The sequence below is a fragment of the Hyperolius riggenbachi genome, chromosome 1 (genome assembly GCF_040937935.1).
Source record: "Hyperolius riggenbachi isolate aHypRig1 chromosome 1, aHypRig1.pri, whole genome shotgun sequence".
Lineage (NCBI taxonomy): Eukaryota > Metazoa > Chordata > Amphibia > Anura > Hyperoliidae > Hyperolius > Hyperolius riggenbachi.
In genome coordinates, this window is record NC_090646.1 from 464,429,207 (window position 1) to 464,454,619 (window position 25,413).

The window sequence follows — 25,413 nt, forward strand, 5'->3', positions numbered from 1 at the left end:
AATTACTCACAATTCCACTTTTGGTATTCTAACCCTATAAAGTTTGGCTCCACTGCACAGGATAAGCACCAGTATAGAAATCGAAGCTCTGGCAGAAGCATCGAGCTCCCATTGGATTGCAACACACAAAGACCAATGGGAACTCTCCCTCAAACCAGGAAGGTTTCTCATTGGTCCACCATTCAGTGAATCAGTAAGAACCCTTCCTAGTTTGAGGGAGGATTCCCATTGGTCTGTGGCAATCCAGTGGAAGCCTGATGCTTCGGCCAGGGCTCTGATCCGTAAATCGGAACGTCTCTCCTGTGGTGGATCTTCGTGACATCCGCAATGGAATTGAAGGCAGAAAGTGATTGAAGAGGGTAAAGTCTGGAAAATGTTATGTAGAAAACTGCCTAGTGAGAACGGGCACTGTCTGTTCCCCATAGGCTTTTATTAAAGCGGATCAGAGATGAAAAACTATATAACAAGTAACTTGTCTATGTATTTTATCTAAAGTTTAGTTACACAGCATATCTAGCTGCAAACACCTTCAACATTTTATGATTCTTTATTCCTGTGATACAATGAGGGCAGCCATGTTCTGTTTGTCACAGGCTGAGGGCTGGAGATGCTATCAGCTTGCCTGTGCATAAATGCAGTCCTCTCCCCTCTGCCTCTGAAATCAATGGCTAGTAACCTCCTCCTCCTGCCCAGACTAAGCTCCCATAAGCCCTTGCTACAGTGCCAAGGCACCGAAAAGCTGTGGGTGAGGCTTGTTTAGTTTATAGGGAATTAGAGTATTAAAACAAAATTGCGCTTGCTGGAAAATTTCAGGCTGAGGTTGGTTGGTCAGGTGCGCGGCGGTACGGCTGCCGATTTGCGAGCGACAAGACGACGAGACCCCCGCCGCTGCCGCCGCAATGTATAAATGTATGTAGTGTGTAGTGCATTTATACATTACCTGTCCGGTGTCAGCCTCCACTCTGGTTCCGTCCATCTCGCCGGGTTCCGCATACACGCCTGCGGCGCTCTGACGTCACAAAGGTGCATAGCGGCTGACATAAGACGCTATGCACTGCTAGCGTGTATGCGGCTTACCCGGCAAGATGGACAGATGGACCCGGCGAGCTGCTTCAGGACAGGTAATGTATAAATGCACTACATACATTAATACATTTTGGGGGCAGCGGCAGCTCAGCTGATTTTCGTGCTGAAATCGGACGGGAATCGGCCTGTAGTGTATGGGCAGATTGGATTAGAGACATATTTATCTCTAATCAGATTCGATTAGAGATAAATTTGTCTCTTGTTCGAATCTGCTTATATTCGTTCTAGTGTATGGGCACCTTTTAGGAGGTGAGTGTGTTCTGGCTTTATCCCTCCCTGCTCTGCTCTGTCACAGTGCGGGGAGGAGAAGGAATACCAAGGGGGCATGCAGGGGGAGAAAGATGCTGCTGGAGCGCGGACATGGCACACTGCAGGAAGGGGGCCGAGGACAGTGTCGGGACAGCTTCTGGCCCCCCTTCCTGCGCCCTGGCAGTGATGAGTGACAGAGACTTCAGCCAATCAAGGCTGAATTTGCATATGACATCACTTCTCTTATGTAGCTGCTACTCTGCGTACCACATTAGAGCCAGGGGGCATGAGGAATAAAAATCAGCAAAAAGGTGAGATTGATTTTAGACTTTTATATTGCCTCTTTAGCATCCATTTTACTTGTAGAACAGCTACTTATAGAGAATTGATTTTAGATTTTATGCTTAAGTTACACTTGAACTCCAATGACATGTACAGGATCTGCGGTATCCAGAAAAAACATGCGGGTTGGGAATTTGGTATTTTGCTCTGTCCTGGAAACCAGCATGCAAAGTGTGAATGGACCATATACCTAACACAGATCAATTTTCACAGCAATTACCGTATTTTTCGGACTATAGGACACACTTTTTCTCCCCCAAAAGTGGGGAGAAAAAGGGACTGCGTCTTATAGTCTGAATGTAACAAAATACCTGTCCAGGCACTTGTGCAGCGTGATCCAGCGGTGTTCCTGTGAGGTGTAGCTGGAGCCGCTGCAACGTTCTATAATGTCTGTCAGTGTGTCTCCCGAGCGGCAGCAGCAACACGAACGATCAGTGTTAACTCCCCGGGCGCATAGCAGCAGCCGCTACAACGATCAGTAATGCCCATCTTCCAGCTTGTCCCCCGGAGCCGTTGCAGCGTGATCACTGTTAACTCCCCGGGGAGGGCGGCATACGATCGCTAACATCCATCTTCCAGTTTGTCCCCCTCCAGCGGCTGCAGTGCGATCACTGTTAATTCCCCGGGGAGGGCTGCATACCATCGCTAACATCAATCTTCCAGCTTGTTGTCCCCCTCGAGCGGCTGCAGCACGATTACTTAACTCCCCGGGGAGGGCGGCATAGCAGCAGCTGCTGTAATATCAATGCGGGTCCGCTCTTGGTTATTGGTTAACCCTATGACCCCTGCGCAGCAGGTCATGAGAGGGTGCCAATATTCAAGGCAGTATGGTGGCCTCATGGACTTTGGAAGCATCGTGGCTGGAGATGTCCCGCTCTGCCCGGATTAGCTGACACGGGGCTAATGCAGGGATGAAAAGCCAATGAGAAGAGCGGACCTGCATTGATATTACAGCAGCTGCTGCTATGCCGCCTTCCCCGGGAAGTTAAGTGATCGTGCTGCAGCCGCTCGAGGGGGACAACTAGCTGGAAGATGGATGTTAGCGATCGTATACCGCCCTCCCCGGGGAGTTAACAGTGATCATGCTGCAACGGCTTGGGGGACAAGCTGGAAGATGGGCATTACTGATCGTTGTAGCGGCTGCTGCTATGCACCCGGGGAGTTAACACTGATCGTGCTGCTGCTGCTCTGGGCACACGCTTGAAGATTGCCTCACCAGGACACTCGTCATGATGGGTGAGACCTTAATTTAATTGCAGTGGTTAGTTAATGTAGGTAGGTTAGGGGGAGGGAAGCAGGGGTTTTTGTAGTGTAATGAAGCTGGGGGAGGGGGGGGGGGACATCAGGTGTTAGTGAAGTGTAGTGTAGCTGGGGGTGGGGGCATTAGGGGTTAGTGTAATTGGTGGGGGGCAGCAGAGGTAAGCGTAGTTGGGTAGTGTAACTTAGAGACATCTTGGGGGGGAATTTAAAGGTCTATTGGATACTCCTGGACCATGGATGCACCTAGATTTAGTTTTTTGTTTTTTTTTCTGTTTTTTGCCCTCTAAAACTAGGTGCGTCTTATAGTCCGGAGCGTCTTATAGTCCGAAAAATAGGTATGTACCGACCCTTACTGTAATCTGTTTTCAAAACGCTTTCTTGCGTCTCATCTTGAAATCAACCTGTTGCTTTCAGAGGCGATAAACGCCGGGAAACCAGTGTTGGGACCTGAACCACGAGCCTTGAAGCTTCCCAAAAGCCTTCAAATGCTTGTGTTTAACCAGCGTTTGAACATGGTGCCGAGCAGAAGCTCGGCAGATGTCCGTCTGGACCACTTCTTAACCACCAGTTGTAGTTAGTGGAAGGGACGCCTTGGAAGCAGTACACCAGGTATGTATGATCTGTACACTTTGCCGGTGCACAGTCTTGTCCGGATTGCCCAAGCGGTCGCTGGTTCACCATAAACAAGCGAAAAAGAGACAGCACACAATTGGCTGCAAAATTGTTGCTGTGTATTATGGAGCAAAGCAGCAAAGAAGTTTCGGCCAGCGGCCTTTATCAAGTGTTACACTTAAAAAAAGGCCGCTGGCCGAAACGTTGTGTGTTTTTTCTATTACTATGGTACAATAAACCAGCATTTTTGCACAAATCCAGGTGGAGACCCAGTCATTCTGTCTTTGCTGCTGTGAATGTCACACACCTAAGAGGGGATCCAGGTGTGGACTGGTTGACTCCCTGGTATATCTATTACTTTGCGGTAGAGCTGAGGGATCACTTTTCTTATTATGGAGCAAAGCACTGCATTACATGTTACGGATTTCCGTCCTTCCTCAGATGCATTACGTTATGCATCTGAGGAAGGACGGAAGTCCGTAACATGTAATGCAGTGCTTTTCTCCATAATACACAGCAACCGTTTTGCAGCCAACTGTGTGCCATCTCTTTTTTTCGTTTGTTTATGCTTAACCACCAGTTGCCTGGCATCCTGCTGATCTCTGTGGCTGCAGGAGTGTCTGAATCACACATCCTAAAGCAGACAAATCTGATCTGCATTTGGCTAAACGTATGAGAGGCAAAGGATCAGCAGGGCAGCCAGGCAATGTGCATTGTTTAAAAATAATTAAGATGTCAGCCTCCATATCCCTCTCAGTTCAGGCAAGCTCGAATTATCTATCTTTTCTCGATATGCAGACTCTGCCATTATGCAGTAGCATTGAAACTTAATGGGGGGGGGGGGGGTGTCATGGGGGGGTTGGGCTGTCTATTTTATTTCCCTGACGTGCTACTTGCTTTGCTCCTCTCCACCTTTCTTCTCTCTCTCTGTAGTAGTCTCTATGCAGTAGTAAAATGTGAACTTTGATTTTTTTTTTTTTTTTTTTTTTTCTGAAGTCACACATGAGATTTTGTAATACTGTCATCCTGTACATATGCTAGACATGTGTAGAAATCTTAGTCCTTGCGCAAACATGGTTTTAGGAATTGTCTCGACAAAGTCTTCAGATTCTTTAATTCACTATAGTACACTACTTTTGTTTGTGGGGAAAGTTGTATGAAGACTATACAGTCACGATGCAATGTGTGTCCCCAGCATTGCACTCGCCACCTATTTATAAAGCTGGTAATCTGCAGATTGCCAGTTGTCTGCAGAAATAACCACACTTTCCAGATCACCATACAGTAGAGTCCCGGTTATCCGGCACTTGAGGGTATTGCCTGATACTGGATGGGTGTATTTCTGGTTTCTTTAGAGACCAAGCAGCTGGGGCCTCAGTGTGATGTTGCTCTTCCCCACAGAGCTTTCTTTCCTACTATGCAAGGCAGTGTGCAGGAAAAGACATACCACACGTCAGGACCCATAAAGAGTTTGCTACAGCACAGCTGGCTGTGATGCTGGGTACACATGTTGCAATTTCCCGCTCCATCCGCGGGATTGATCGATTATTTCCGGCATGTTCAATTCGGTTTCGTTCGATACAGCCGTCGATTTTGCATACTTATCATGCAAAATTGACGGCTGTATCGAACGAAACCAAATCGAACATGCCAGAAATGATCGATCCTGCTCAATCCCGCGGATCGAGCAGGAAATCGCATCGTGTGTACCCAGCATAAGGAGAGAAGAGGTCAGACACTGAAAGATTGCCACTGCATGATGCTCTGTAGCGAAGGAGAGATGCACGGCTCCCAGGAAAAATGGCAATCAACTTAAAGTGTAACTGTCAGGCATAAAATCAATTCCTTATTTCCATCTAGAAAACAAGTAATAAGTATGCTAACCAGGCAATCCAAAAGTGAAAAATTACTCTTACTTTTCCATAAAACATTCCCCAGTTTCCCTGGCTCTTATTTGGAACATCTGCTGCACAAAGGAAGTTGCTGGGCATGCTGGGTTTTCTTTTTTTTTTTGTTTTTTTTTGTTTTGTTTTGTTTGCCGAGACAATGCACTTTCTACTGCAGAGCTGGGTGGGAGTGTCTGAAGACTGGGAGAAGGGCTGGCAATAAGGCGCATACAAACGACAAGTCTGTCACCCTCCCGCGAGGTGGTCGTTCTGCCGACAGTAGCACGTGAGGTATAGTCTGTCGGCAGACTGATAACTGTTTTTGACGAATACACTGAGAGGATTAGTCAAAAACAGTGGACAGTGTAATACATAAGTTATGTGAGTAGAGCAAGTATTTATTTACTTATATATGTGTTTTATTGTTTTTGTTTTTTTTGCTGAGATAGTGTGGCTGACAGCTCCTCTTTAAAATGAATCACAGGGGAGTTATATGTAGACTACCATATTTATTCCCTTTTAAGCAATACCAGTTGCTTGGCTGTCCTGCTGATCCTCCTACCTTTGGAGGCTGGTTCACGCTTTTCGATTTTTCAGCACTTTGCTGAAGGTGGCGATCAGCAAAGCACTGCTACTAATGTATCCATATGGACACTCACACTGCGGTGTTAGCGATTTTGATCGTTAATCACAAGCGCAAATGCCGCTGAATGGCGCGATTTTGCCCACAAACCACAGGCAAGCGGCGCTCCGAGCGGTGTGTGAACTAGCCCTCATACTTTTATCCATAGACCCTTTTATGCAGATTTGACAAGATTAGCTCCATACTTGTTTCTGGTGTGATTCAGACACAACTGCAGCCAAATAAATTAGGAGGGCTCCTAGGCAACTAGTATTGTTTAAATGGAAACAAATATGGCATCCTCCATATCACTCACTTCAGTTGGCTGAATCAATCCCATTTTGCCAAGTTGCCATATTTATGGCTCTATTGGAATCAGATATGCTGTTAAAAATAAATATCAATCAAAATACTGGCTATCGTTCCATGTATATAGCTTTTCCATTTATTCTCAATAGATATTGAAAGAATTGAAAAACTGATCAGAATTTGAAAACAAAATCTCATTCGTGTACACTAGCTTTTTTTTTTTCTATATTCGATTCATGCCAGATCTGAGTATGGATCGGACTCGCTGGAATAGGATCTGGCAGGAAAATTGCATAGTGTGTACCAGGCTTAAATGCATCTTTTAAAAGGTTATTTTTTTTTCTTTACACAATTACCCACTTTTCTGAGTTAGATACCTCAATTTGTTCTGTGATAAGGTAGGCTCTTCTGTATTGATGTGTGTGATAAGCCCTAAACAAATCATGACTAAGCACAGAACAGTGAGGAGATTAGTGATTGTACCCAGAAATGATGCTATAAGAAGGCACTGCTTATATGCAGCCTTCCTGCTTAAAAATGTCTGTTGCACAGTTCCTAACCAAAGCCAGGACATCTGTTCCTATTATTCTTCCAGTGAATCTGGGCATCTTTTGCAATTCATCCATTCGCACATGCTAAGTGTGCTAGGGTCTCCAGTTTGGGCGTAACACAGAATGCTTTTCAGCCTTCTATGAATTGTCTGAATAAATAAGGTGATGGGGACCGTAGGTAATACCCATATTTGAAAGGCTTTCTTTCTGAGACAGCTTCAACAAGCACCTCCTACTCCTAAACCTGTTTGAGTAGAACAGAAATTTTGCCTTCTTAAGACAGGTGCGATTTATTCAGGTTGGAGTGAGCATATGAGGTCTCCCACAATGCATCACTGAATATGCAAATAGGAGCTCTAGCTCACCATAAGCTTGCTGGGCAATCTGGCACTGTATGTTTGAGTAGCTAATAGTTCACTTTATTTTTGTTTGTAGTGTCACTAGACTTTCCATTCAAGAAATCTTTGCTGACATTTAAACTATTGAGCAACCAACATTGAGTGCCATTAGAGATGGGCAATTAAAGGGACCCTGAACAAGCATTAAAAATTAAATAGTGACTTACCTGGGGCTTCCTCCAGCCCACTGTACGGTGGTGGCTCCGTTATGGGATGGCTTCAACCTGAAGTTGTCAAGCTTGCTTCCCGCTTTGTCACTACGCGACGTGACGCCGGCCGGCTATGAGTCATGTGCAGTTCTCTAATGTATATTGCTCAGGGTCCCTTTAAATGTCAGTACTTGCGTAAAAGTCTGCTGCTTTGTATTTTCCCCATGCAGAAAAGTCTTATCAGATGGGATAGCAGCTGATTTGACCAATCAGACAGCTGATCTATTTCGTGGACAACAGGTCAGTGTTGCCTGAGGGTGCAGTAGCTCCTGAGGGGTGGTGAAGTGGCATCTTCTGGAGTAGTTTTTTTTCCTTTTAGTACAGGAGGGTAAGGTTGGCAGTTGTGCTGCATTTCCATGTGGGAATGCCAGACAGGTGAGTGATCTGCCTCCGGGCATTCTGCACCCTCAGGCAGTACCAAGCTGCTGTCCATGGAATAGATCAGCTTTCCGTTTCAGCTGCTATCCTATCTGATGGTAGACTTTTCTACGGGGAAAATGCAGAGCATCTGCTTTGTCAGCGGCCTAACGCGTAAACATGGACATTTTTCAATAATTCTGGCTTGCACACAGCCAGTAAAAGTTATCAAGAAAATCATTTGTCCCAATTGCAAGCTGCATACAGTTTATATTACATTGACATGTAAACCAGAATTAGCTTCTCATTGACCATTGTTTAGATTTTGATTAAATAAACTGTATGCTGTAGGGGTAGAAGTAACAGAACAGGCAGTAATATGTCATCTTGCCTGGCAGCAGATGAGACTAATAAGAGCCTGAGCAGCATTACATCATTAAGGTTTGAGTAACATTTGCAGTGTTGCAAACTTTCACCTTGGGCAAATCTGACTGTAGATGCTGCTATGGAAGAACCTTGCTTTTTGCTCTAGAGTCACATAATGAGACTATCGGCCACAGAGGGAGGCGAAGGTGGTAGGTTTGGCCTTCTGCAATGATTGTACCTCCTTTTTATAGATCTCTGCTGCAGTCTCTACGTTGCTCAGTCTGGATCCCACACTGCAAGTGGCAGAAAATAAGGTCCTGTAACCCTCTCCTTTGAAAACATTAAGTGTAGGAATTTGCAGTGGTTAGTGCCAATTAACATTGCCGTGCAGATCAGTTGTATTAAATATTTGCCCAAAAATGATCTTTTAAACATTTGAATAATAATCATCTGGCATTGATCAAGAATGCCTGCCTGTTTTTGTTTTTCAGTTTCAGCATTCATTTGCAATTAAACATAGGGTTTACATGATTTGCAAATGACATTACATTTTAAACTTATGTATGTCACATTTTATATTTGACCTCTAGCTAGTTTTTAAAATGCTTGCACCAGAAATGCTTAAAATATGCATATTAAAATAGACCTATGCTTAGAGATTAACAGCTCCATGGCTGACCTTACTTTGAAACATGCTATTTGTCTAGCTGATCTTTAACTTTTAGTTGTGAGTCACAACGTGCAATAAGCATTAGTGTTTTGAAACTGGACCTCAAATACTCTTGTAGCTATTGCTGGGTAGATTGTGTTCCGATTGACAGTGTAGGTGGATCCTGTCAATAACATGGGGTCTGTTAACTGATTGGAGAGAGATCTGTCAAGACAAATAAAGACAAGACAAATCACATATCACGCTTTTCTCCTGGCGGACCCAAAGCGCCATACACCACTGGCCGATTACCGATCAATTTCAGCATGAAATCTCTCAGGGATCGGTCTTGTAATGCTGCATCTGCCACCTCGCTGGTCTTGGCACGGTCTCCTCATGTAAGATGTTCCATGTACATTATACTTTACCACATTCCCCATGTGGTTGCCCGTTGTAACAGGACTCGTATCATGCGCCCGCGCATACACCCGCAACCACAGGGGGCGCATGTATGTGGATTAGGCGCAGAGCCAGCGGCAGACATTGACAGGTAAAGTATACTACATGGGGCACCAGAGGCACCTTTTTACCTGGGCTGTTGAGTCAGAGCAACTTTGGGTACCTGGAGTCGGTGGTTTTATAAATTGAAGAGTCGGATGATTTTTTTATGCCAAATCCACAGCCCTGGTAAGTATTATGCCTGGTACACACCATGCAATTTCCCATCAAATCGATGGGTCGATATCACTGATCGGACCTGTCGGAAATTATCTATTCAACCCATCTATCGGACGGGACATTGTATTGTGTGTATTAGGCTTTAGACTAAGCAGTCGGGAGCCATTTTGGGTACCTGGAGTCGATGGTTTCGTAAACAGAGTTGTCGGATGATTTTTGACCAGACTCCACAGCCCTGCATTTTACACTGGGGGAAGGCAGCGCTGGGGGTTCCGTGGCGCTTGTCCCCATATCGCATGTTGTTACTACCGCACACCAGATTGAGCATGCAGGCCCTAGATCTTGCAGTATGTCCGCTTGACACATGCGACAATTACATCTGAGAGCTCTGGTGAATCTTGTACAGAAGACATGCCAGGGAATTCAGGTTGGTAATGATGGGCTGAGGTCGTCGACAGGGTAGAGCGTCAGCTTCCTGGCCATTAGCTTTTTGTTACCAAAAGGTGATGTCATCCTAATATTGCTTTACAATTCTTAAGTATTGGCAGTGATTAAATGCCTTTTTTATTTTACATACTTTCAATTAACATGATATATGCAAATTAGATGAGTTGGAGACAGGACTGTGGAGTCGGGGGAATTTTGGGTGCCTGGAGTCGGGGAAAAAATGCTCCGACTCCTAATGAATTTAAGCTAATTAAAATAGAAAATATGATAAAATGTTTTATTTCTCAGATAATAGTCATAATTTATACATACAGTAATAGCTGTGCTTAGTCCACAAAAATGAAATAAACCAAACAAAATGAGTTACTTGTGATGCTTCAATAAAGCAGTCCCCGTATTTTTAAAGTCAGATATACACATCTGATTGTGACTGTATATATGATGTGTACACAGGAATCTCTATATACTAAATAATGTCTATGCTGTAAGAATAAAGCCTGATGTGTAGCTATGTCACTAATAGAGATGGTCAATGAGATGGAAATAATTCTGCGTTGATTCTGATTTATGCAAATGTACGCACTCTTTGCTCATGAAATCAAATAATTTGATATGTTAAAATTTGGTTTGGTGACTACGAATTAAATGGTACCTGAGAAGGATGAAAAAAAAAATTGTTATACGTACCTGGGGCTTCCTCTAGCCCCCTTAAGGCTAATCAGTCACTCGCTGTCCACCTCTACCACCTGGATCTTCTGCTATGAGTCCCGGTAATTCAGCCAGTGAGCGCTGTCTGGCCACGTGCCGCTCCTACAGCCAGGAACATTCTACACCTGCGCAATAGTGTTGCGCAGGTGTAGTACGCTCCCGGCGGCGGAGTGTGTGCATGCGCACTACAGCAGACTGGCTCAAGTACCTGGACTCATAGCAGAAGATCCAGGTGGCGAAGGAGGACAGCGAGGGACTGATTAGCCTGAAGGAGGCTGGAGGAAGCCCCAGGTATGTATAAAACTTTAATTTCATCTGTCTCAGGTTTACTTTGGTACACAGTAGTACTATACTCTACATATGTACTCCCCACAGAGCTGCAGGGAATCCACTAAGGGCTCTTTCACATCAGAGCTTGCGTTGGAGAACGCTCAAAGCATACGTTTTGTAGTATGCGTTTTAATGCGTTTTGATATGCGTTGCACTGCAGTGAGTGTGCGTTTTTAATCCGTTTTCAATGCGTTACAGGACATAGGAAAACGCAGGTAATTTTTTTTTTCTTTTAGTTTTCATCTTTCTACATTGTTCCTCTGTTGCATTCTGGGACTGATTGCCTGCATTAACGGATTAAAAACGCGCATAGTGTGCGTTTTACATTGACTAACATTGTAACGCATAAAGCTAGCGTTGGCCAAAAAAACTGCGTCTGGGTGCAGTGTAACGCAACGCACAAAAAGGCTGCGTTATATGTGAAAGCTAAAATGAAAGTCTATGGACTTTCATTTCACCTTGGGTAACGCAAACTTTATCCTTTGCGTTGAAACGCAGAAAATCTGCCCTAATGTGAAAGAGCCCTAAGAATGTAGTGCACATTGAACACAGAGGTGTTGTCTATCACCCATAAACCTGGTTCAGATTGTTCATGAAGAATGTGTAATAGAGGAAGAATCACTACACATCACTCTTACATGTACCCACAGTTACATTGCCTAGGGCCTGATACATGTTCTTTGTTCCGGTCTGTACCTTTTACAAGTACTCTTATCAAGAACTAGTTTTAGTCTGACTAAAGAGAATAAATATGGCAGTCTCCATATCCTTCTCACTTCAGTTGTCTTTTAAAACTCCTAAACGTTGGCAGTTAAGAGACGAATTTCATGTTACATACTTTCAATCAACAAGATTGTAATATGCAAATTAGAGGAGTCGAGGTCGGTGGAATCCTAAACTGAGGAGTCGGAGTCGGTGGATTTTTGTACCGACTCCACAGCCCTGGTTGGAGAGTTGGGTGGAGTCGTACATTGAGGAGTTGGATATTTTTTTTGTACTGATGCCACAGCCCTGAGGTATCACACTCAGTATCAAATATTTTTAACACTTATCTTCCCACTAGAGTTGCCCGTAATTTAAATTACGAGTAGTGCTTCCTGCCCATGGAGGGGGCTCGCCGCCGCCTTAGCCAATGCATTCCACTCACATTCCACATCACTCCCATGCTTCCTTCTTTAGGGTTGAAGAAGGAAGCATGTGGGAGTGACATGGAAAATGAGTCGAGCGGCATGCTTAAGTTAGCAACGCGGGCAGGAAGTGCTACTCTTTATTTCAATTAGGAGCATCCCTACTTTCCACGATTCGCAGTCCTGAAAATACTTAGCATACTGAGTGCAGCAAATTAAAGTACAATATTGGAGTTTGTGCCCACACGTGTGCTCTGAATCCATTCCAAACCCTCCATCAATGTGTGCCTCAAAACAAGTCAGTAAACAAGAAACCGGTTGTAACCCTGCTTCAACAGTTGATTTCACACCACCGTGCACCAATATGTCCCTAGAAAATAGACCAATGAAATCCGTTGACAAACACTGTCACCAGCAGACACCCAGGTATCACAGCCTCTCATCTTCTTGTAGTGCTGCCCAACTCACAGACAGCCCACAAACCTGTTACACTGTTTTCACCACCACATAGTGACCCAACTCCTCCACATGTAATGATGGCCTCTCACCCTTTGCTCTACTGTCCAGATTATAAGATCGGTAACACTCAATGGCCTCAATTCACTAAGCTTATCTCATGTCTTTAATAACGTTTCTATAGTTATCACCATGGTGATGAGGCATGTCGTATTCGGAAAACCGTTTACCTCAGGCAAACCTAAAGTTAACTCTTCTGTTTTTAAGTTAACTCTTCAATCCTTAAAATAACTCCATAATTCTGAAGTTAAAGACAGGCTGTTAATTAGGCTGTTAATTGTGGAAATAACTACAGAGGAGGTAACTTAAGAAATGAAGAGATAAGATAACTCTCTCACTGTGTGGAGGTAAGTTTTCTCTTGCCTTATCTCCAGCATGATCTTAGTGAATTGAGACCAATGTCTCCACCGTTCATATCCACCCCTCCAATCCTTAGTTTTTCAATCCTGTAATTGCTTTTGGGGGTTTCCTATTAAACTGAAGAGTTCGCCATAGTATAAAAATCCTTTATTCATAAGCCATAAAATATTGCCAAATACAAGCATTTAAGAACCGACGGGGTCCCAGTATGGCGACAGAGCCTCAAACCTATTTGTGCATGGAGGGTTTTTCCTATTTATTTTAAAAGCATATCCACTTTAGATCATGTTTCACAAGTGTCTAAAACTCTTGAACAGTGCTGTGAATCTAGCTATGTATTATGTATGACAAAATGCAGTTCCTTGTACCACACCTTCCAGTGATCCTGTGACTATACTTGTCAGTAGTAGGCCCACACCTGTAAAGTGCATGGTACAAGAATGTTGTGCTGTAATGTCAGCCAGGCTTGAGTCAGTTTTCGTTTGAACTACTGCTTGTGGGGAGAGGGGATAAGCTTTGTAGAGCGCCTACTGAATCCTGTATTGAAATGTCAGTGTTCTTTACCCTGTCTTTTTAATAGAATAATGCTAAATAATTTTTCCTCTAGTTATAACTTATGTTTCCATTGTGTAAGATAAATGCAGAAATCAATTGCTTGTAGTTTGTCACGTTAACTGTTTTATTAATGCCTGCTATGAATTCAGAGACATATAAGGCAGATATATACCATTCGTGTGAGTCATTGAGGATTCAAGGTTTCCTTTTCTGGATGTAGGAGGTACTTTGATGCAGTTCTGCTATTAACATTTCTCCAAAACAGGAGATAAGATTTTGGGCACCCAGTTGACCAGTCAGTCTATTGCTTGCTGCCAGTGATGTTGTTGTTAATTGGTATATGTGGTATGTGGCACCTGGACAGAGGGTCACTTGCTCCATCTGCTGTGTTTGGCTAATGTATGACTGCACTGCTTGCTTTGTTCAGTAATTAACACTGAACACTGGTACATGCAGTTTTATGTGTCTGTTGTGTTTTTTTTTTGGCCTGTGGCTTTACAGCATTTTTAGTCACTTCCCTATCTTTAGTTCATTTCCCCTCTGTTTCCAAGAGGAAGTTTATCAGGAGATTATTGTACAGCCTGTGATGCCTAGACAAAAATAGCTGATTCCTTTATGTATTGCTAGTGAATAGTGTTAATTTTTAAGTTGTTTTAATACTGGTTGTTTTTAAATTGACAGGAATTATAATCGGCAGGAATTTTTAATTGTTATGGCATGCTGCGTTTTTTTCCCTCCGTTTTTTCTGTTGATTGTATTTAGGGAAAATCTGAATCGGAAACGGAATTAGAATCACAAAACTGATTTGCAGGGAGCCTAAAGGTAGCCATACCTCAGGCGACTTGGCGGGCGATTGACCATCCGACTCGATTATTATCAAATATGCTGAAAATCATTGCCACCAAGTGTATGCCCGACCGACAATGCGACTAATTTCAGGACCGAAATTGGTCACATAGTCGATCGCACATGCTGAAAGATGTTGGGGCGACTTGCTCGATCGGGTGCGCAGCGGTAACAGCGTGCAATTTCGGGGCGATTGGTGTACATGACAGCCCCCCCCCCCCCCCGTTTCCCCCTAATGTTGGCGCAGAGTGCATCGGGAGCCTATGTATAACATGCAATGGGCACCGGGGGGCGGACTTAACATTAGAGGGAGAGCAGCAGGATATACAGATAAAGCACCATGCACAAGATAGCTGTGTAAAATATTTGGGGAGTGCAAATAGCCAAAACGTGTTGAAACCATTCCACTTGCAGAGAGAAAATGAGGCCTTGCACATCCCTATTAAAACTTCACTTTTAATTCAATTCAATTCCAGTAAAACAGGCATACTTTACATATCCATATCGTATAAAGAGAGGTACAGGCAGTTTAAGGGAGGTCGACAGCCGTTTCGCAATCGAAAAGTAAAGTTTTAATAGGGATGTGCAAGGCCTCCTTTTTCTCTCTGCAAGTAGAGGGAGAGCAGCACGGTGAAGAGGTGGTCAGATGGGGCGTCACAAGACTGTTTCCAGATCAATTTCAGTATGAAATTTGCCTTTCTCTCTATCTCTGCCCAACATCGCTAGATGTATGGCTACCTTAATGTTTTTAACAGACCTAGATAGCAATAGTTGTGTATCCATTATTTTTTTTTTTTAACAACCTTATGACCTCATTTCCTGTTGCTGATTTAACCATTACTAGAAGCAGTTATGTTGAGGCCCTATTTACACTTCATGCATTTAGTTGAGTTGTCGCTTCCCATTTTGGCAAATGGGATTCAGCTCAACACATGAAGTGTAAATATGGTCTCAATATGAAATCTAATCTATTGAAAGTGTCTAATAGTGTGTGGCAGGCTTAAGCCACCAGATGTGCACTCTGCACACCATAGTTTTTGATCTTTCTTCTGTGCAATATACTATAGGTTTAACTCCTTAGCTGGTTTCATACCAGGGCGTTGCGTTAGAGGGACGTTAAGGTCGCATAACGTGCCCCTAACGCAAAGCCTGGTGGTGTTGGAGCAGGACGCTACCAAGAGCCGCGTTACAAGCAGCTCTTGGTGCGCCTGCTCTGTCGGAGGCACTGCGGGGACCACGTGAGCGGAGCTCTCCGCATCACGTGGTCCCGCCAGGCAATCAGCGGCCGCTCCAAGAAGAAAACTCTGCAAGTGCAGTGAATATTAAGTAGCCATGTGCCTGGCTACGTAGCGGCCTGTCCCTGCCTCCTCTCCGCCCCCAAAATAAAAAAAACCCACCCGTACTGAGCATGTGCAAACAGTCTAACTCGTGTGTAAAGTACTGCATGCAGTACGTTATCTGGACGTGCTGCGTTACAACGTAACGCAACGTGGGCACTGTGAACAGCCCATTGATTTTTCGTTAGGGTGCGTTACAGGCTGCTTAACGTGCGCCTGTAACGTCCCACTGTGAAAGCAGCCTCAGTGTATGAAGTTTCCAAGGTTTTTTGCACAACTGTTCCCTTTTCCCCTACAGAAGTTACATAGTACATATTTTGCAGTAATGCCTAGCCACTGTTTTTCAGACTCAAATGCTGATCATGTGGTCTGTGTGCCAATGTCCAAAACGCCTTCAGATCATCTGACTGGAAGTGTCAGTGATTGCTTCCTGCAAGCCCCATTTACAATATAGTGTACTCTTCTGCATTATAATGCGGCGCACAACGGGTTGAAACATACAGCATAAAGTGCATATGCTTTCCTATAATCCCTTACACAAGTGTCCATTGCATTGTTGTCCACTGTTTTCTGCTATGAGAAGGTCCTGCAGCCTGCATTTTTTTCCAGACAGCGGATTGCATCCCATTTGTTTGATTGCCATGGTCCACAGTGGACCTTGCAATTGCAACAGCTAAAATTACAATTAGACAGAAGTGTTGAGGCACAGTCAGGGCTGTGGAGTCGGTACAATAATCTTCCGACTCCTCAGTTTATGAAACCACGACTCTGGGTACCCAAAAATGGCTCAGACTCCTTAGTCTAATACTTAACAGGGCTGGGGATTTTGTACAAAAATCATCTGACTCCCGACTCCTCAGTTTATGAAATCAACGACTCCAACTCCGGGTGCCCAAAATTGCCCCGACTTATCGAACTCCGACTCCACAGCCCTGGGCACAGTGATCAAATCTGCTGGGGAAAATAGACTAGAGTATGGGGTACCTTACTATAGATTAGCTCTAGGTTAGGATTTCTCAGAACTAATACATACCTAATTAGGAATAATCCATGAGGTGCAAAAAATTCAGCTTGATCTGGGCCAATCAGATGGTGCAGTAGCTGCATAAAGTTTTAAATCAATTTGGATTCTCTCTCTCTCTCTCTCTCTCTCTCTCTCTCTCTCTCTCTCTCTCTCTCTCTCTCTCTCTCTCTCTCTCTCTCTCTCTCTCTCTCTCTCTCTCTCTCTCTCTCTCTCTCTCTCTCTCTCTCTCTCTCTCTCTCTCTCTCTCTCTCTCTCTCTCTCTCTCTCTCTCTCTCTCTCTCTCTCTCTCTCTCTCTCTCTCTCTCTCTCTCTCTCTCTCTCTCTCTCTCATATTAACCATTCCAGTACCAGATATGTTCAGCACATCCATTTTTCAGTCTGTGATCTACACATCTGTAGTGGGAAGTTCTGTAATTCTCAACGCTGTTTGCCTCTGTATTTTGTAGAAACGATGAGACGTGTGGTGCGACAGAGCAAATTCCGGCATGTCTTTGGACAGGCCGTGAAGAATGACCAATGCTATGACGACATCAGAGTCTCCCGCGTTACTTGGGACAGCTCTTTCTGTGCTGTAAATCCCAAATTTGTTGCCATAATAATTGAAGCCAGCGGTGGAGGAGCCTTCCTGGTATTGCCATTACAGAAGGTAAGTTGATGTAAGCTGCTTCATTTGACCATGTCCTGTGCTAGATAGCAAGTGAAAGAGCAGATTTACTTCTCGGCTGAATCTTTGTCATTTTTTTTTTATGAGCAGTTTGGATGACATACACCATAAATATAATTATGTGGTACTTCAATTTTTTTAAATTTGTGCTTGTAAAAAATTTATAGTTCATAATCACACTGACTAAAGGTGTTTAGATGTCAATTACTAGTGTAATTAATACTTTTTACGGTACCACACTTGTGATTTTGTTTTACATCGTCTGCTGTAGAACTGCCGTGATTGGGCAAAGACACCCACAATTCAGTAAAAGGGGTGATTTTGGCTTTGCAGTGTCATAGCCTCAATTTTAGAACAGTACCCTGGGAAACAATGCTATAGACATAATTATATATTTTTCATAAATCTCTATTTCAAGAATTTTGCAAACAGTTTCTGTTATGTGTATAGTTATCATTATACATTTTAGTAAGTTAGCTTCACATTTTTCCAAAATTTTAGGAACACATTTATTTTTATGCATTCATATACTGTAACACTGACGAGTGATAGCTTGTTAGCCTCTATAGTCCAACAATATTTTAAGCTTTGGCCAGGGGTGATCTATCAAAAAGCCAAATGTGCACTGGATTTTTTTTTTTATACATTCTGTTGATTGGTAGGAAGTGTTTACAGTCCTGGGTTATTGCACTTATTTGCATACTTCCTCAGCGAGAATATATTTCTCATGAAAAAAAAATCAAGGATTGTGTACTTGCAGATGATTGTCATGTCAACGACAAAGTAGAAAGAATCTGGGCACCATCAAACTGCAGCTTCCAAACTTTATTTCATCCCCACATATAGACAGATACAAGTATGCAAGGCTGGTCTTGCATACTTGTATCTGTCTATATGTGGGGATGAAATAAAGTTTGGAAGCTGCAGTTTGATGGTGCCCGGATTCTTTCTACTTTGTTGTTGTGATTGGTTCCTACTGTCTGGAGGCACGTCCAACCTTCCATTACTGACCCCCATGGGTATTGCCAGCAGCAACTAGTGCCGTTTCGACCGCATCTCTCATCTACTGATGATTGTCATGACAGTTGCAAATTCACTGACATTTCAAAATTCCTCAGATATTGTTACTAGGACATTACTGTATTGACTGCTTTTTTGCTCTATTGTTTTTGCACTGTTAATATTTGCTGCATGTAGACATTGATGACCTAAATTTTGATGGTGTTTTTACCACATTGGAAGTCACTGAAATGCTCTCCTGAAAGCTACAGTATTTATCACTTTGGAGTAACTAATTGCACAGAAGAAAGATTGTCGCTAGGTTAGCTCTGCAAACCAGATACACATCTGACTATATTGCTTGAAGTTCACACATGTACAAGCCATATGCTCGTATATATTCACAACTCTGTATGCTAGTACAGATAAATTGCTATTTTTTTTCCCTGTCGCTAAATCTTGGTACTCTGGGAGATGTAGATATAATTGTTATGCCATGCTCAGATGTGTCTGAAGGCCTTATTCCTTGCGTGACATGCACAATCTTTGGTAGGTTAAAAGGAACCTTAACTGAGATGGATATGTATGTTTCCTTTTAAACACCAGTTGCTCGGCAGTCCTGCTGATCTTTGACTGCAGTAGTGGCTGAATCGCACACCTGAAACAAGCATGCAGCTAATCCAGTCATGCAGAGCACCTGATCTGCATGCTTGATGAGGGGCTGTGACTAAGGGCCCGTTTCCACTATAGCGTTGCGGAATCGCCGGCGAATCACCGCAGTCAAATCGCTTGCGGGTGCGATTCCGCATGCGTTTTTGCCACGATTTCGCATAGGTTAGGGTGATGCGATTTTAACCATGTCACTGCCTGTGTGAATTAACATGGGTACCTATGCGAAATCGCATGCAAATTCGCGGCAAAAACGCATGGGGAAAACGCTTGCCCTAGCGTGCAGATTTTTTCTGCACAGAAAAACGTTCAGGAAAACAGACAAGTAGAAACAGTCCCATCCACTTGTACTGGCTATGCGAATTCGCATGCGGGCAACGCATGCGAATTCGTGATAGTGGAAACGGGCCCTAAAAGTATTAGAGACACAGGATCAGCAGGAGAGTCAGGCAACTGGTATTATTTTAAAAGGAAAAATCCATATCCTTCTCAGTTTAGGATCCCTATAAAAAAGGTTGTAGTTGACCATACTCTGTATTTTAGAATATACTATATTTTTCGGACTATAAGATGCTCCTGACCATAAGACGCATCTAGGTTTAGAGGCCAAAAACAAGAGGAAAAATATATACTAACCTAGTGTATCCATGGTGAAGGGGCATCTTGTGGATTATGCCCCCTTTGTACCTCATGCCCCTTTGTGTCCTCCTCCTCCTCCTATGCCCGCTTTCTGTTCTCCCATGTCCTCTGTTTGTCCCCCAGTGTCCTCTGCATGGGCACAGTACAGGGAGTCCCCAACATTGCGGCAGGTTGGAGGTTCGTATTAGCAGGTGTTCACAAGTCAGGAACTCCCCGCATTTGGACTATAAGACAGTGACTTTCCCCCCCCCCCCACTTTTGGGGAGAAAAAGCGAGTCTAGTTGAAAAAATACAGTAGGTTTCATTCTTTGCTGCTGCACAAAAGTTCTAATTCTGTCAGTTTTAATTGTAGCATTCATTATGCACATACATTGATCAGCTTCTGTTTATATAACTCTGTCCTGTAAAATGAATAAGGGAAGCCAAAATGACTTTTTTTTTTTTTTTTTTTTTAATTCCAAATTGCGCAATTCAAGTGCTGGTCTTAAAAAGTTATGTCCATTCTCATATCGATGCTGTAAGCTGCATTTCATAGTTAATAGGTCAGCCCTGTTACAGCTCAACATTCCTGTTGCTTACGCCTGGTTATGGGACCTTTATTTATTTATTTATTTTTTTACAATCATTCTTATTGTATCTTAATCACACATAACAGACGATAATCTCACATGGGCATTGCTGCATTAAATGTAAATGTTATACCTCTTATATCGCATACATTCAATATTGACTAATTTATCATTTACATTTATGCCCGTTTTTGATTATTTCTGTATTCTTATCTAATTGATAAAAAAGTGTGCATCTCAGGAAAATGTATCAGCATATTAGAACAGTTTTCTAGACCAAGGCTGATTTTATCAAAGCCATGTGCAGGGTAAACTGTTACTCATGGATAGCCTTGAATTATTTGCCACTGTAAACTGTCCCACTTTCCTCTCCTATTTTATTTGTACCTGTCTTCATAAGTTTGGCTCTAAGCTGAATAAAAGCTCTACGCTGGGCACTAAATGACAACGGTGCATATGTTGGCTAAAGTAATTGTTTGTGATTGATCTTAAAAGTGTGATGTTTTCGCACCTGTCAAGACACGGGTGACAATTTGTGGTGGCTTTTCTTTTCCTTGTGAAGACATGAAATACAAAGGTGTGTGTTTTCATTAAAAAACAAAACTAAAAAAAAAACACAAAAAAAAACCTTCCAGGCACAGTTGCTTCCACCAGGTGGTAGCTTGAGATGGTCATGTACATGCTATTTTTTTCTGGTTTGCATGAAGAATCGGAATCTGGGCAGTCAAATATACTATTTTATTTTGATTGGCCCAATTCCAAGCTGCATACAGTGTGCATTACATAGGCATGCAAGACACATCGACCACTGCGCAGTGGCCACTCTGGTGCATACGTTTAAAACAGGCACCCGGTAATTTGGGCGCTGGTTCATGCTGATAGAATTATTGGTTACGTTATCGTTATTTTTCTGTCACCTTGCCGAACTCTCACTAATCCTACCCTACCTATGCTTTACACTAACCATTAATGGTGGCCATACTGCAGCTAATGTGGGGTTCAGCTACGCCACTATCTGTAGTTTGGTTACATGCCAGCCAAACTCCTTGCACTGCTTGCTTACCTCCAGTGCTGATATCTGGGGTTGGACTTCCTGATAGATAAACCCTGGGCACAGCTTACTGTCTCCCGCCACTGTCCGGAGTTCAACTGCATGATAGCAGAACTCTGGGTGCCGCTTACAAATCCCTGCTGCTGATATCTGGAGTTTCGCTTACATAATAACCAAACTCCGGGTGCTGCTAAGTGACCCATTCCAGTTCCTCTGTTGATTGATATAAAATATATTTAATTACTGCAGTATTGGGAAATGGACAAAATCTTACAGGTTCACAACCATAATACTACAGAGGTTGTTGGGATGTTAGACAGAGCAGTCAGAATCCTTGGTGCAAGGGTATCAGGGGTCCCCAACCTTTTTAAGCCCGGGGCCCACTATCCCGGCCAAACTTTTCTCTGGGGCCCCCCGGGGGGAGGGGGGCGTGGTTAGTGGCGGCGGCAGCCCCCCCTCTTTTCCCTGATTTTGAGTGTAGTATATAGGTAAGTAGGTATCTAGGTATAGTTGCCCCCAGTATAGGTAGCTAACACAGTTGCCCCTGTATAAGGACTATAGTTGCCTCAGTATAGTTAGTTAGGTAGTATAGTTACCCCAATATAGTTAGTATAGTTACCCCAGTGTAGCAAGTACAGTTACCCCAGTGTAGCAAGTACAGTTACCACAGTGTAGCAAGTACAGTTACCACAGTGTAGCAAGTACAGTTACCACAGTGTAGCAAGTACAGTTACCACAGTGTAGCAAGTACAGTTACCACAGTGTAGCAAGTACAGTTACCACAGTGTAGCAAGTACAGTTACCACAGTGTAGCAAGTACAGTTACCACAGTGTAGCAAGTACAGTTACCACAGTGTAGCAAGTACAGTTACCACAGTGTAGCAAGTACAGTTACCACAGTGTAGCAGCCTAGTGTAGCTAGCAGAGGTGCCCTCTCCCTGTCCCGGCTCCCTTGGCTCCTTACAGCAGCCGTGCAGGAAGCGCTGCTGTAATACGACATGCTGCGAAGAGGAGAGCCGCGGCTGAAGGAATATAAGGAAGGAAGCGGCCGCCCGCTCATAAGGTAACAGGAGCGGCGGCCACGGGGGGAGAGGGAGAAGCCGCGGCCCCCCAGAAATCTGCCCAAGGACCCCCAGGGGGCCACGGTCCCCAGGTTGGGGACCCATGAATTATAGCATAAGCCGATCAATTTAAATATTTTTGGCAGATTTCCGATAAGCACCTTTTTCTATAGGTTTGTGCTGAGATTAATAAAGCAAAATCATTCTGAACAAGTATGTGCTGAAAATGACTTGTTAATGGAAACATGTCTTCTCAAGTCTGGTGTTTATAGACCTAAATTACCAATCCAGGCATTGATGATCAAGCTGCATTTTACAAAAAGCTTATTTGCTGCTTTGGAGATTTTCTGTTGCTTGTCTGCGGTTATTGCATAGTACAGTATGTTAGCATGAATTCTGCTTGACAACCTGTAGATCACATTTTAGGGATAAGAATTTACAGTATAATCTTTGAAAGTGAGGAATGGCAGAAGGGTATTCTGCCTCCATAGCCGGACAGTATGTATTGGTGAATGTTGACGTAAAAGGCAGGTAAAGTGTGGGGTCTTAGTGGAGTAGTTCGTAAAGGGGACATGGGCAGGTTTCACAATTATTAAAATTTACACATGAATCAAACTTCTGCTAAAATTCATGAAAGTGCATTTGCGGTTTTGCACATGCAAAAAAAAAAAAAAAATTGCAGCATAAATTTGCACATTGACTTTCATTAGCTGCAGTAAAAACGTGTGAAATTAGGCATATGAATGAGAATGGCAATGCAAAGTAAGTTCAGCTTTTCACAGTAAGTTTGAACCTTGCTTTAGTCTTTTCTTTATCTACATTTACATCTACAGCTGAGACTTTAAACAGCTGAGACTGAAGCGAAAAAGAAATTATATTATGATTTGTATGTGTAGTACAGCTAAGAAATAAAACATTAAGAGATAATCAGATACATCAGTCTAATTGTTTCCAGTACAGGAAGAGTTGAGAAACTCCAGTTATCTCCATGCAAACAAGCCATTAAGCTCTCCTACCAAGTTAAGGTGGCCATACACTGGCTCGATTCCCGGCCGTTTCGACAGCAGATTCGATCCTGGGATCGAATCTGCTGCCAATTGTTCGTGGTAAACGCAGCTGCCGATCAGATTCCCTCCCGGAATCGGAACGGTCCGTCGATCGCGCCGTGCGGGAAATTGCCCTCGATCGCCTGCGGGTAAAGTGCGCGTCGCTAGCGGCGGCCGATCCGATCAGGTGTACATTACCTGAGGCTGGCTCCCGGGCGTCTTCTCCGTGCTGCACGGCTCTGTTCCGGCTCCATCCATCCCGGCGCTTCCTGTGTTACTCCGTGACCAGGAAGTTCAAATAGAGGGCGCTCTATTTGAACTTCCTGGTCACGGAGTAACACAGGAAGCGCCGTAATGGATCCGGAACAGAGCCGTGCAATGCGGAGAAGATGCCCGGGAGCCAGCGTCAGGTAATGTATACGGGGGGGGGGGGGGGGGGGGGACAGGCGGCAGGAGCAGCTCAGCAGATGGTGAATCGGTTTCAGGCTGAAATCGATTCACAATCTGTTTGCACTAAAGGCAGCCATACGATCCGATAGGGATCTGTCAGCTGGTCGATCTAATGGCACATCGACCAGTGTATGGCTACCTTTAGTCCTGGAGAGGGCTGTTATCTGACTTTTATTATCTCAACTGTAATTGAACTGTTTACTTTTCCTCTGCCAGAGGAGATGTCATTACTTCAGACTGCTCTGAAAGACTCATTTGAATGCTGAGTGTTGTGTAATCTGCACATATTATAGAATAATGCAATGTTAGAAAAAAACACTATATACCTGAAAATAAAAGTATGAGAATATTTTCTTTGCTGCTAATCTTCTAGTAATTATTCATAGTACACAACCAATTCATTATATCATATTTTTTTTCGCTTCAGTGTCTCTTTAAGAATTTGAAGCATAAGGTAGTACAGGTACACACACGTAAATTCTGATGTATGTGCACATGACAAAAAGACAGCTTACTTTTTTTTTTTTTTTTTTTTGTGGGTTTCCTTTCTCTTCAGGCTGTATTGCATTGACTGGTCATTCAACCTTTCAATGATTGAGTTTTTTGTTAACAATCCAGTACTCACAAAATACAAGGGAAGTTAACAGGAAGGAACAGGAAGGACCTTCAAAATGCATTCATAGTCTGAGATCTGCAGATCATCATACACACCTTGTTTAACAGGCAATCATTTGCAGATCAGATCCACCAGGATGGATTTTCAGATCTGCAGATGATTGCAAGATATGCAGATGAAGTCTGTTAAACAAGGTTGTGTATGATGATCTGCAGATCTCATAGACTATGAATGCATTTTGCAGGAATGGATCTATTGCAGGAAGAGATCTTTTGTAGATAATAATCTTTTGAATGTGTACGGGGCATCTTTGTGTGCAGCATCTTGCAAAGATTTTATCTGATGGGGAGTGCAGCTCCATAGAATAGACTGTGTAGAGTATGGCTCTCATACTACATGGAATGGGGTAAAATTGGTCTGTGATCTTGCCTTTTCCAAAGACTTTTATCTCAAGTGTGTATGCAGCATTAGGTTATAGCAAAGGATCCTGGACCAATGTCTTCACCACCTGTGATGTCATTTTTGCCCTTAAAGGATAACTGCAGTGAGAGTGATATGGAAACTGACATGTTTGTTTCCTTTTCAGCAGTACCAGTATGCCTGGCTATCCTGCTGACCCACTGCCTCAAAAACTTTTATCAGACACTGAACAAGCATGCAGCAAATCGGATGTTTCTGACATTATCAGATCTGACAAGATTAGCTGCATGCTTGTTTCTGGTGGTGGTCAGACTCTACTGCAGCCAGAAACAAAGAGAGGGACACAGAGTCCAATAGCGTGTAGTATGCACTGGTAAATGAAGGTGTGTGGAAAGAGTATCTGCA

General features: G+C 43.4%; 1 protein-coding gene across 2 annotated transcripts in view; it reads left to right on the plus strand.

The window, feature by feature from the left end:
- CORO1C (coronin 1C) overlaps positions 1-25,413 on the plus strand; it is a 124,177-nt gene that overhangs the window by 52,093 nt on the left and 46,671 nt on the right. For both annotated transcript variants that reach the window (XM_068239603.1, XM_068239610.1), the window contains exon 2: positions 17,271-17,470. In XM_068239603.1, the coding sequence (XP_068095704.1) occupies positions 17,276-17,470 (195 nt within the window). In that variant the 5' untranslated portion in view covers positions 17,271-17,275. The remainder of the gene's footprint in view (positions 1-17,270; positions 17,471-25,413) is intronic.